A 13,148-nucleotide genomic window follows, 5' to 3' on the forward strand; every position below is an offset into this window, starting at 1 on the left:
CTAGAATTCTAAACTCTGTGGGTACTGCTGTGGCTCCTGATATGGCAACTTACTTCAAATCTAGGGGTAATGTTGCAAAGATAAAGGTGGAGGTGGATCTCCTTAAACCTAGGCAAGATGAAATCTGGTTGGGTTATAACAGACTGGATGGTACTGAAGATGGGGTATGGCTCAAGGTTGAGTATGAAGATGCTCCAGACTACTGTGTTTATTGTAAAATGCAAGGGCATAAAGAACAAATCTGCAGAAACAAAGCAAGGGAGGACAGAATCAAAGCTCAAATTTTGGAAGACAAACAAAGGTAGAAACAAGAAGCCAAAATCAATGAGGATGGATTCACTAGAGTTACCAAGAAAGGAAGGTACAATAATCAAAAGAAAGAGGAAAGATATCAAAATAACACTAACAACAACAAGCAAGAGGTTTCAAATAACAAGACTGATAGACAGAAAACCAAAACCAACTAGGATCATGGATACAAGGAGCAACAACAAAATATGAAGGACCAGACTCATAGGGATAACAGTATTAACAACAAGAAGGTACAGGGCAAGAAGGAGATCCAAGAGAAGGCTCAAATTCAACAACAAAAACAGGATATAACACAAGGAATGAAAGAAACCAACGACAACAACAAAGAGAGGACACAAAAACAGCAAAGTCAAGATCAACAGGAAACAGTTCACCTTAATACAAAAGCTGAAAATACAAGGAAAGCAAAATCTAAAGAAAATACCAACAACAATGCCGAGGTTAGGAAACAACATCAAGATATCACCAACAACACCAAGACCAGTATGTATCAAAAGGAGGGGCACAGGGTCAATAATATCAATAACAAGACCAACAACTATCAAAATGAGGGAGACAAAAGGACACAAGACAGTAGCAGAGCAGACAAATACAGAATTACTCACAAAGAATTGGAACAGGAGAACAACAACAACAACATGAGCAAGAGAATGACCAAAAGAATAGAAAAGCAAAAAAGAAAAAACAACAGGGATGTTAGTGAGCAGATGAAAAGAAGAACACAGTGAATCAGAATCTGAGGGACAAATAATTAAACAACACCAGGACAAATACAAAAGGGAGGGGAACAAAATCACAGAGCAAGGCAGTAACAACAACACAGAGGAAGACATGGATGACATTCTCAGTGATGAGTATGAGGATGACACAGGACAAGGAGAATAGGAATCATCTTATAATTCAGCTACTGAATCAGAAGATGATGAAGTCCAAAAGACTCAGTGATGCAGTTGCAGATAGTCTATCAGAAGCTTTTACTGACTACCATCCAACAGATGAAGTTGATGAGGCTTTTGGAGATATAACTGATAGGGTCAACTTATCACCAAGAGGGGAAACCTCAACATATAGAGGCAGAGGAGGAAAAAGTTACAGATATGCAGGAAATTCAACTAGGAGGGTTAAGGCAATCTCAGATATCAAATGATCAGTGCTCTATCATGGAATATCAGAGGCATGAAATCTATGGGTTCCTTTGACAGACTAAATCAACTCAAAAGACAATATAAAATCACCTTCATGACTCTTCAGGAACCTTTCTGCAGAAACACCAAAATTGACAAATATAGAAGGGGTTTGGGGTTTCAATTTGCATATGCCAATTGTTCTAACAAGATCTGGATCCTGTGTGATGAATTCATGGAGTGTAACATTATCCACGATACTGAGCAACATCTCATATGCACTATCAACACTGGTAATGGGCAAATCACAGTCACTTCTGTGTATGCCAAATGTGAGGCTAACTTAAGGGAGGAGCTTTGGGATGAGTTGAGAAACATGGCTAGTAGTTGTAATAACCCCTAGATGGTGATTGGGGATTTCAACTGTATTTTAGATCCTGATGAAAAAAGAGGGGGTAATCAACATAGAATGTCTGAAAGCATGCCCTGAATTAATTGCATAATGGATTGTGAATTAGCAGATGCAGGTTTTATAAGCTCAAAGTTTACTTGGTGTAATGGTTGGGCCCCAAGAGAGAGAATATGGAAGAGATTGGATAGGGCATTGATAAATCAACAATGGAGTCAACAATATAGCATCACCACTATTACCCATCTAGTGAGGACAGGGTCTGACCATGCCCCTCTTCTGATATCAGTGTCTAACAATAACAATGCCCCTCCAAGATACTTCAAATTTCTGAATTTATGGGTGGATGAACCAGGTTTCATAGATGTTGTTCAAAATGCTTGGAATATAGCGACTGAAGGTAGTAAAATGTGGCAGTTTCATGTGAAACTCAAAAAAACTACCAAAAATCTGTCTTGGTGGTCCAGGAATTGCATTGGAGATATATTCAATAACACCAAGGAAAAGGAGAAGATGGTGGCTGAGATGGAAGATCAGTGTCAGCAAAACAATAATGAAGAAAACAGGATAAAGCTTAATCAGGCTAATGCCAACTTGATCAGGCATTATAAAGTGGAAGAAGCTTTCTGGAAACAAAAATCTAGTATCAAGTGGCACAATGAAGGTGACTTGAACACTAGATTCTTCCATTATGTCATGGCTGCCAAGAAAAACAGGCTTCTACTCAGGAAAATCAAGAATGATGAAGGAAACTGGATTGAAGGAGTCAATGACATAGCCAAGGAAGCCATTATGTTCTTTGAGAAACAGTTCACTAGAGAGAACATTGTTATGGAGGATTCCATTTTAAACTGTTTACCAAGGGTGATTGATCCAGGAGATATTGAGGAGCTATGCAAACTTCCTACTCTTCAAGAGATTAAAGAAATGGTTTTTAACATGAACTCAGACAGCTCACCTGGACCAGATGGGGTGAATGGGACCTTTTACAAGAAGTGTTGGGATATTATTGCAACTGACTTGTATGAGATGATACTGGAATTTTTTTTTGGCAGTGACATACCAAGATCCATATCCCACTCTTGCCTGATTCTTATTCCTAAAGTCAAGCAACCGCAGAAGCTCGATGAATTTAGACCTATCAGTCTAAGCAACTTCTCATGCAAGATTATATCCAAGATTTTAAACAACAGGCTAATCCCATACATGAACAAGATGATCTCCCCCCAATCAAACTGGTTTCATCAGGGGAAGGTCAATATCTGAAAATATTATTTTGACTCAAGAAATGGCTCACAACATGAAGGGTAAACAACCTAATGACAATGTGATCTTAAAGCTGGATATGGCAAAAGCTTATGACAGAGTGTCATGGGACTATTTGATTAAGGCTATGAAGCCGATGGGGTTCTCTGAATTATGGACAAGTATGATATGGAGACTAATATCCAACAACTGGTACTCTATCAATATTAATGGAACTAGACATGGCTTTTTCAAATCCAGCAGAGGTCTCAAACAAGGAGATCCCCTATCCCCTTCACTTTTTGTAATTGGAGCTGAGCTACTGACAAGGCTCCTTGATAGTCTTGTTAATCAAGATTTTATTCCTTTCCAGGTGGATAAGAATAGTCCTACTATGACTCACCTATGCTATGCAGATGATACTATCTTGTTTTCATCTGGTGATCCTCTTTCTCTAGCTATGATGATGAACAGGTTGGATATTTATGAGAGGATTTCGGGACAACAAATAAACAAAAGCAAATCTGGATTTATCATCCATCCCAAAGCTAATGATAACTTCAAAAATAATGTAAGAGCTATTACTGGATTCTCCCATATCAAACTCCCTTTTACATATCTGGGAAGCCCTATCTTTGTTGGAAGGAAGAAGATTTGTTACTTCAATGACATGGTAGTGAGAGCTACACGCAAAGTAATAGGATGACACACCAAGACCCTCAACATCGGAGGCAAAGCAGTGATGATCAAATCTGTTCTATCATCCTTGCCTCTCCACATCCTTTCAGTCATGCAACCTTCTAAGACTACTGTTAAGCAAATAGAGACGGTGATGGCAAATTTTTTCTGGGGAGATACTAATGGTAAACACAAGCACCATTGGATCAAGTGGAATGAACTATGCTATCCTACTTTGGAGGGTGGAGCAGGATTTAAAAGTATCCAAAGTTTTTGTGATGCCTTTTCTGCCAAGAATTGGTGGAACTTCAGAACCGGGAATTCTCTTCTTAAACAATTCCTGGAAGCTAAATATTGCAAGAGGATGCATCCGGTTGCCAGGAAAAGCAAGCCTGACCAGTCTCAAACTTGGCGAAGGCTCATGAATATTAAAGATAGATGTGAACCTCATATGATTTGGAGTATTGGTGAAGGAAATCTATCCTTTTGGTGGGATAACTGGATAGGGAAGGGTTCCTTGGCCAAATATCTTCATCTTCCTACTAAATCCAAGAAAACCAGAGTTATTGACTTCATGATTGAAGGAGAATGGTACATGAGCAAGCTTAGATCTGAGCTTCCGGCTAACATTGTTGATGAAATCATGAATATTAAGATTCATAATGGGCAAGTAGACATGATCAATTGGACTGCTGAACCTAATGGCAAGTTCACTTGCAAGTCTACTGGAAAAGTATTGAGAAATGCTAGAAATACCACCATGACTGCTCAAAAAATCTGGCATCCAAAGATTCCTTTTAAAGTAGCCTTTTTTATGATGAAACTACTAAAGGGAAGGATCCCTACAGATGAAAAAGTGAGGAAATTTAAGGTGCATGACCCTTCGATGTGTAATTGTTGCAAGGCTCAAAAGGAGGAGAATATCCAACATCTATTTATGGAAGGAGAAATTGCTCAACTATGGAAGAAATTCGGTGACTCTTGTGGAATCAAAATCCACAATGCATCCATCAGAACTATTGCAATACAATGGTGGCTGGCTAAGACAAAGAACAAAATTCAACAAACCATGTATCAATGCTTACCAATTATTATGTGTTGGGAGATATGGAAGAGCAGATGCACCGCAAGATTTGAAGGGATTAAGGCTACTAAATATAGAATTGCAGACCAAGTGATCAGACTGATGATCCTCATCCTCAACAAGCAATTCCCTAGCCTCAATTTCAGAGGTAGCTGGCAGGATCTATGTAGCAAGATTGATGGAGCTAAGCCTATTATAACTACCAAGATCATCAAATGGCAAAAACCACCTGATAACATTCATAAGCTGAATACTGATGGATGCTCAAAAGGGAATCCAAGAGAGGCAGCATGAGGAGGAATTCTTAGAGATCATCAAGGTAATATGAAAATGGCCTTATACTCTTACTATGGCAACTGTAGCAACAACATGGCAGAGGGTCGGGCTATTCTTAATGGGCTTCAGTGGTGTGTTAGAAATAACTATCATGCGGTTATCATAGAGTCGGACTCTCTGATGATGGTGAACATGATAAATGGAAAAAACAACACCATGTGGCAAGTTCATGACATTGTCATGCAGATTAGACAAATCATGGAGAATGGCAATTTTTAGATTCAACACTGCTTCAGAGAAGCAAATGAAGTTGTGGACTTAATAGCAAACATTGGAGTTATGAAGAAACATGAAACCTTCTTCACAGAGGCTTTTTCTTTGCCCAGACAAGTGAAAGCTGCTTTGAAGAATGATAGAGAAGGCACTCCTAATTTCAGGATCAGAATGAAAAAGGGGCACTTCAATTTCTTGACTGGATTTATTTCTACTTCCTTACCTTATGGGTACATGCTAGGCACTTAGCTTATGATGTATACTTTTATATAGGCAGTCCTCAAAGCTGTAACAATAGCATAGGGCACATTTTGTTCAAGGATGAATTATTTATTCTCATTATCCCTCACAGAGGAAAGGACTATCTTCCCCCTCTTGTACTCTGATTGCAGATGAAATGAACTGGTAGGGGTCTGCCTAACCCCCCACCACTGTGGTGGCTTAATTTTAAAAAAAAAAATAGCATCAGGATGTGTATTACAACAAAGTTTTACAATGCCTCTATCTATAGGATAACAATATGGAATATCAAATGATGCCATGAACATGACTATTAATTATTTAGGAGTTATGAAAATAAAAAGTTATGGGAGTAATGGAAATAAAGACCATTAAGTCTTTACATTAAAGAATATATGAATGGAGGAGTAGTAATTGACACATTTATTCTTGCACAATAAAAAATAGAGAAATAGGGAAGATTGTCAAAAAAAAAAAAAAAAAAAAAAAGATAAATAATATCCTTGGCCAAAGAGAGGTGCGACATCATTCTTCTATCGCCTAACTTTATAATATATATATATATATATATATATATATATATATATATATATATATATATATATATATATATATATATATATATAGGGTAAAGGTTTTAGTAAATGAAAAGATTTAGAATATGATAATAACAATAAAAAGTGTTTTGGGCTGATTCAACCAAAAACGTTACCTGGGCATTGGCTGAATCATAAAAATCATCATTTACTACTACTACTACTACTATATGGGTTTATTGCTACATTTACTTGGAAGACATTTTTTTTAATTCATTAGTTAGTAGAAAAAACTCATAAAAATCTAACAAAAGGAGAAAAAAGATAAATGTCAATGAGGCCATAGAGAGGTGCCACATATGATTGTTTATACCTAGCTTCATATTATATATAGATGTCCAAAGGGACACCACCGATTCAATCTCTAACAAAGAGATGTCCTGCCATGAAAATTAAACAGTCAAAGTTGTCAAAGTGAAAATCTAAAATTTGCAATGGGAGAGAAGTAAATAAGGTCTAATTCTTGTTTCCCGTAAACAAAGTCAAATCCATAACTAATTGCAAATAATTGGGTTGCTAAGGATATCACAATGCTATTAATATTAGAACTCTATGTGGTGTTAAGAAAATTAATATCTTACCAATCGAAAGAGAGGACCCCAATTTTACATGAATCATTATACCTTCAAAATTCTAATATAAAACAGTTTTGAATTACAAATATTACAATTTTGTTTAACATGGAATTGCTTCCGTAAAGAAATTATTTAATTTTAGAAGGGTGTAAAAGTCGTTCAATATATGAAGGATATTTTGGTCAACTAACATTTATATTCATGCTTTTAAAATAATATAGATATAGACAAACTAGTAGTAATATATGAAACCAGTAAATAGTTCCTCCTAAAATTTGATATTCTTTAAACTACCATATTTGAGTTCTACTACCTATCTAATTAAGGTAAAGATTCCTATTATTAATTACATAGCTTATACGTTTTTGTATTAAACTATACTTATTAATATTTAAAAAAATAGTAAATGACTATTTTGTCTATTGTAGAGTCTTTCAATGAAGGGCCAAAGGTTCAATTAACATTTCTAAAGCCCTTCGTACTTTTAATATAGTACTAGTATCTACAAACGTACCTCGCACGTTATTCCTTGTCAATCTCTGAAATTTTAGATGATATTATTTGGAATTACATATTATTTATTTTATAAGGTACAAAAATATTTTTTTGATCTTATCCACTTAATATTTCCCATTATCCTTTTTGTTTTTACCAGCATGAAAAAAAAATCATGACTAAAATATCCCAAGATTAGGAATTGAGCTAGTGATCATATATTTTATTTATTTTCATTATACTGAAAATTATTATATTATGCAAAATCAAAAGAATACCATACATTTGTTTGCCGAAGAAGTTAAATGTATTATAATAAAATAAAAAAAGGGTAAATGTGCAAATATACCACTCAACTTTGCGATTTAGAGCAGATATATCTCTCGTTAAAAAAGTGGCCCATATACACCCCTGCCGTTACACAAATGATGCAAATATACTCTTTTCGCTGACAGAATTTAAAAAAAAATCATTTAGCTTGTTCTTTAATTGAAAAAAAATATCATCTGACTTTAAAAATCTAAGGCTTTCAAATTTATATTTTTTGGGAAAGAAGTCTTTCCATACTCAATTTGAATTGGAAACACAGGTGATAAATATGAATTGCAAGAGGTCTAATAGTACGAAACCTTAAATTATACAACTTAGTTAAGACATTACAATTCAATCCTTTTAATATTGAGACTCAGACTCTTTGATTAATCAGATTGAAAGCCGAAATTCAGGAAGTTAATAGTATATGTTTTAAATTCTATTTTCAACTGTGATATTCTTTTATATTTATGAAAAGAGACGATAGAATTAGACTAAAAAGGTATGTAAGTCAATTAGTATTTTAGGGATATCTTTACCGTTCAACATTGTTATTCGTACTTTTATAATATAAATAATAAAGGAATATAACATATAACCAAAATCAACTTTACTGAAAAAGTTTGACACAATCAAAGGATAAATTAAATTGAACAAAACATTCCGATATCACAAAGTCATGGAATTAAAATGAAAAATCACTTAACTAATGCAACAATATTTAACATTTTTTCCCTGATGAAATGATTTACTGTAGTTAAGCCTTAGGGCCTGTTTGGAAAGCCACCCAGGTAATTGGAATTGGGTGTAATTACACAGTTTGACCTGTTTGTTTGATCAAGTAATTACACAGTTAGGTGGGAATTGGGTGTAATTGAGAGGGTGTAATTACACTCTCCAATTCTCAAGGGTGAGGGGGGGGCTGAGAATTGGGTGTAATTACACCCTGTAATTACAGAGTTACTTTTTAGTTTATTTCTTCTTTGTTTATTTTAATTTCTTTTTATTCTTAATTTATTTTTTATTTCTATTATTTTACTTTATTTTGATTTTTAATTTTTTAATTTCTATTATTTTTATTTCTTTCTTATTTTTACTTTTTAATTATTTTTATTTTATAAAATGTATTTTTTTATATTATTTATTTTTCATTTTCTTTCTTCTCATTTCCAAAATTTACTTCTTGTGGTTCCATGTAATTGCTCGTATTTTTTTTTTTAATTCATTTAGCATAACCGTGTTATTATTCTAATTTTTGAAACTACACCTCTTAATATTGGAAAGAATAAGTCATTAATAAACTTGACATGTAATGAGTGGCGTTATTAAATTAGAATTTCGTTGTGAATGAGGTTATAGACTTATATTTTCTCTTTCTTTTGAATTATTTACTTTTTTTTTAAAATTGTTTTTATTACATAAGGAGTAGGGGAAGGGGAAATGGGAGAGGGGATTACAACGTGGGGATTCGAACCCTCACCAACAAGGTGAAAGTTCAGGTAGCCAACCAACTGAGCTACTAGATCCCTACTTTGAATTATTTACTTAAGTTACGTTGAAACTTACTTATGTAATGTTGGAATTTGACATAAGAGTATTATGTTAAACTTTTTCTTTCGGATTTTAAATTTAGGTTATATTTTCAATTTTAAGTTATTTGCTTTCAAATTGCATGTTGTTTATTTTTCACTTACATTTGATGTTTTTTTGTGCCAAACGTTTGAATAATGTTATGGCATTATATTTATAAATATTATTTTTTTGTCAAACATCCAATTCATGATGTTCTCACAAAAAAAAGTCTTCTTTTAAGTTTTATAGTTAATTAAAATAAATATTATTAATTTGAAATATATATATATATATATATATATCAATTATTTTTTACAATATTAATTAAAATATATGATTATTAATTAATATATTTTCAAGAAACAATGTGTTATTAAATAACTAATTTCATATCATTTATAAAGGTAAATATTTTTTAAATATTAATTTTAAATTTGTTTAATAAAATTTTATTTTTAAATTAAACTAACTGTGTAATTACACTTGTGTAACTAAACAGCACGCTTGTTATGACAAACAAACAAGTCGTTATAATTACACTACTGTGTGATTACTAGGATGTGTAATTACAACCCTAGTAATTACACCAATTCCAATTACCAAGTGGCTTTCCAAACAGGCCCTTAGTGATTTAGGCATATGGAAGTCATATTCTCAAGAATTCATTAATAATGGACCAAACAAAGATAACTAAAAAGTTGCTCGTATTTGATATGACTTTCATTGCATTACCTTTTTGTACTCCAATTCATACCCTTTCACAATTTTGCTTTGGAGTCTGAATTACTAAATAATAGGTACGTAGGAAGTTGAAACTTGACTGTGATTAGAACTCCATAGAAGTTAATATTAGGGGAAATTTAAATTACAATTTTATCCAATACAAAATTATATTTTGAGAAAATAATTCATGTTGAAGGGTATAAAAATCCTTCAATATTTGAAGGATATTTTGGTCAACCAACATTTATATTCATGTTTTTTAAATAATATAGATATAGATAAGATTAAATAAAGGGAAAAGGTGCAAATATACCTCTCAACTTTGCGATTTAGAGCAGATATACCTCCATTATAAAAGTGGTGTATATACACCTTGTCGTTATAAAATGGTGCAAATATACCCCTGCCTCTTACACAAATGGTTCAAATATACCTTTTTTGCTAACGGGATATTTTTTAAAAAAGAAAAATAATTTGTCTTATTCTTTAATTAATGTCATGTGGCTTTAAAAGAAAATGTCTACTCATTTTGTTTTAGTAGACATATTTTTTTAACGTCACATGGTAAATGTTTTCCTGGTGGGTCGGGTCTGGTTCGTTTAATAAAATATCTCCGTAGCTTTAAAAAAATAAGTCTACCCATTTTTTTAAAACGAACCAGACCCGAGCCACCAGAAAAAAAAATTATCATGTAGCTTTAGAAAAATATGTGTACTAAAAAACAATTGGTAGACCTTTTCTAAAGCCACGTGGTATTTTTTTAAAAAAAATTAAAAATAAACCAAATGATTTTTAAAACGTTAGCAAAAAGGGTATATTTGCACCATTTTGTAACGGCATGAGTATATTTACACCACTTTTATAACAGGGGATATATTTGCTCTAAATCGCAAAGTTGAAGGGTATATTTGCACCTTTTCCCTTAAATAAAAGTTCTTTAATAGTCTTTTCTTGGCCTGATTGTTAGAAGGGTACAGGTTCGTATTTGTTATTGCATAATTGGAAATTATTTAATTTTACTTTTTGTTTCACCTTTTATTTATCCATACCTCCATCATTAAGGAAAAGGGTCTCATATTTGTGGATAGGAGTCAAGGGTAAGTACGAGATTTTCTCCTAACAAATGTGGTATAATGGACCAAAAGTGAAATAGAGTGAAATTGAGCAACTTCCAGTAGTGCAGGGAGCGAATTTGGGCCTTTATAAAATAGAGTACATATTTGGTGAGTTTATGTTTTATGCAATGATTGTGTACAAATATATATACAATCAATCACTTATAAGATAATTACAGGTAGATTCTTATGATAAATATTTATCGGTAATCTAGTAAAATTGTAACTAATTGGCCATCACAAATAAAAATTCACTATAATATAAACCTTTTTTAACTGTAAAAAATAAATTAAAAAAATTGCAAACTATTTTGCTCTCACAATCCCCCCCCCCCCCCCCCCCCCACCGCTCCTGTTGCTCCTTATATTTAAAATACATAACCTTAGACGTTTATTGTAAACATCTTTATTTATTATGGTAGTTTGAGTAGTTTAATTCAAAGTTCTCTAATCTTTTTATTGCTGAGAAGTAGCCTAAATGTTAATTAGTTCATAAAACATCTATATCTATATATATAAAAAAGGAGAGGTACAAGCAATGCGGTTAAGCCAAGTGACAAGCTAATAACAAGTCACTTAGCAATTTTAAGACAAAATTAATGAAGTTATGTAATAACATTAAATTAAATCTAAAGATAGATATTTTAAACTATAAAAATATCATCTAAATTTGATTAGTTATTATATTTGATTGAGATAAATCTCTCAAAATCAAGTGTAGTTATCTCGAATGACATGGCTTTACTAAATTTACTAGAGATAAATCACCTAAAATCTTCTCTAACTTTACAAAATTCTATACTTTAAACTTCAAATTTAATTAGAAAATATAAGTGAATATTTCAACTATAGCCAATAAAACCTACGTTTTTTACTCTTTTTTATAGCACACGTTTTTGTCTCCTTTTTTACTTTGTTTTTTAACATTATGCTTATCCAAATCAACACAGTTGAAATTTTTGAATTTGAAAATGATTGCAGTTTAGAGTTTTATCATTAGGGGTAATCAAGATATCACCACTTTTCAAAATACAACAAATTTCGAATAAGATAAGAATTACACATCTAAAGTGATCATAAATATTTCAATAATATCAATACTTACTGTGGTTCAAAATTGATAATTAAAGATATAGAGCAAGTTTAAAATATTGAATGTGAGGATAAATATTTTAAATCAAATAATAACAATAAGAAATTAGATATCGTCATATAAATGATAGGTATTATTTAATATTTTAAATAATATTTATTTTGAGGTTAATTTAAATATTTGAAACTGAATTTGAATCTATTTAGAAACATATTAGTATATGAATTTACAAAAAAAAAAAAAAGATAAAAAGATAAAATTTCAATTGGGCTTGAAAGATAAATTATTGAATATGGATAAGCTTGCTTCTTTCTTTCGTTAGAAGAGAAAGAAAAGAGAATAATAAGGAGGGAAAAAAAAAAGATAAAGTTGCATTTTACGTACTATTTATGTCTTGACTACAACTATTTTGCTTGCATCATAGTATTGAGATAATCTTTTATTTTAAATTTAATTTGAAGATATATTTTTTGAATCTGAAGATAAAGTTTTCATTTTAACTTGAAAACTCTTTTTTGAATTTTAATCTATATCTCTATGTTATCATTATCTCTCTCTCCTTCACCTATTTAATCCCCTATAAAATCTAAAATAAAAGCCAACATTTACAAAATCCGTTAAGTTATTCATTAGAAAGAATATGAGAATTTTATTTTTTATTGACTTATTGTTTTCATTATTTTATGAAGTTGTTTGGTTATGCTTCTGATCATTCTTTTTTTGTTTTATGATATTCTCTTAATCATATAGCTTGATTGTGATTTCTTTTTGGCCTATGGAGTTACAGTTTCTTTCTTTATTATTCATGTTTTTAGTTTACTGAATTTGTGTTACTTAAATTATTATTGTTTTTAATGGTGCAATTTAACCTTTTCTCGCTCTTCCTATATGCAGCCATGCAACAACTTCAAGTTTATTATCAATTATTTATATGACTGATAATAAATCTGCTAACTTTCTCTCCCTCTCTCTCTTTCTTCCTCTCTAAATGATTTCCTCATCTTTTGAATGTTTTTTTTTAACTTT

At 31.9% G+C, this 13,148-nt stretch overlaps 1 protein-coding gene across 1 annotated transcript; it reads left to right on the plus strand.

Annotated features, from left to right (window-relative positions):
* The first annotated feature begins 497 nt into the window (after positions 1-497).
* LOC132601642 (uncharacterized) lies at positions 498-1,040 on the plus strand. The gene has a single exon (XM_060314718.1). It carries the CDS (start codon positions 498-500, stop codon positions 1,038-1,040), a length of 543 nt encoding a protein of 180 aa, XP_060170701.1.
* Positions 1,041-13,148: the final 12,108 nt, after the last annotated feature.

This window comes from Lycium barbarum, chromosome 7 (genome assembly GCF_019175385.1).
Source record: "Lycium barbarum isolate Lr01 chromosome 7, ASM1917538v2, whole genome shotgun sequence".
Classification (NCBI taxonomy): domain Eukaryota; kingdom Viridiplantae; phylum Streptophyta; class Magnoliopsida; order Solanales; family Solanaceae; genus Lycium; species Lycium barbarum.

Bases quoted from the DNA above. Each gene is read 5' to 3' on its own strand.
- LOC132601642 (XM_060314718.1), top strand. From the start codon at position 498: ATGAAGGACCAGACTCATAGGGATAACAGTATTAACAACAAGAAGGTA.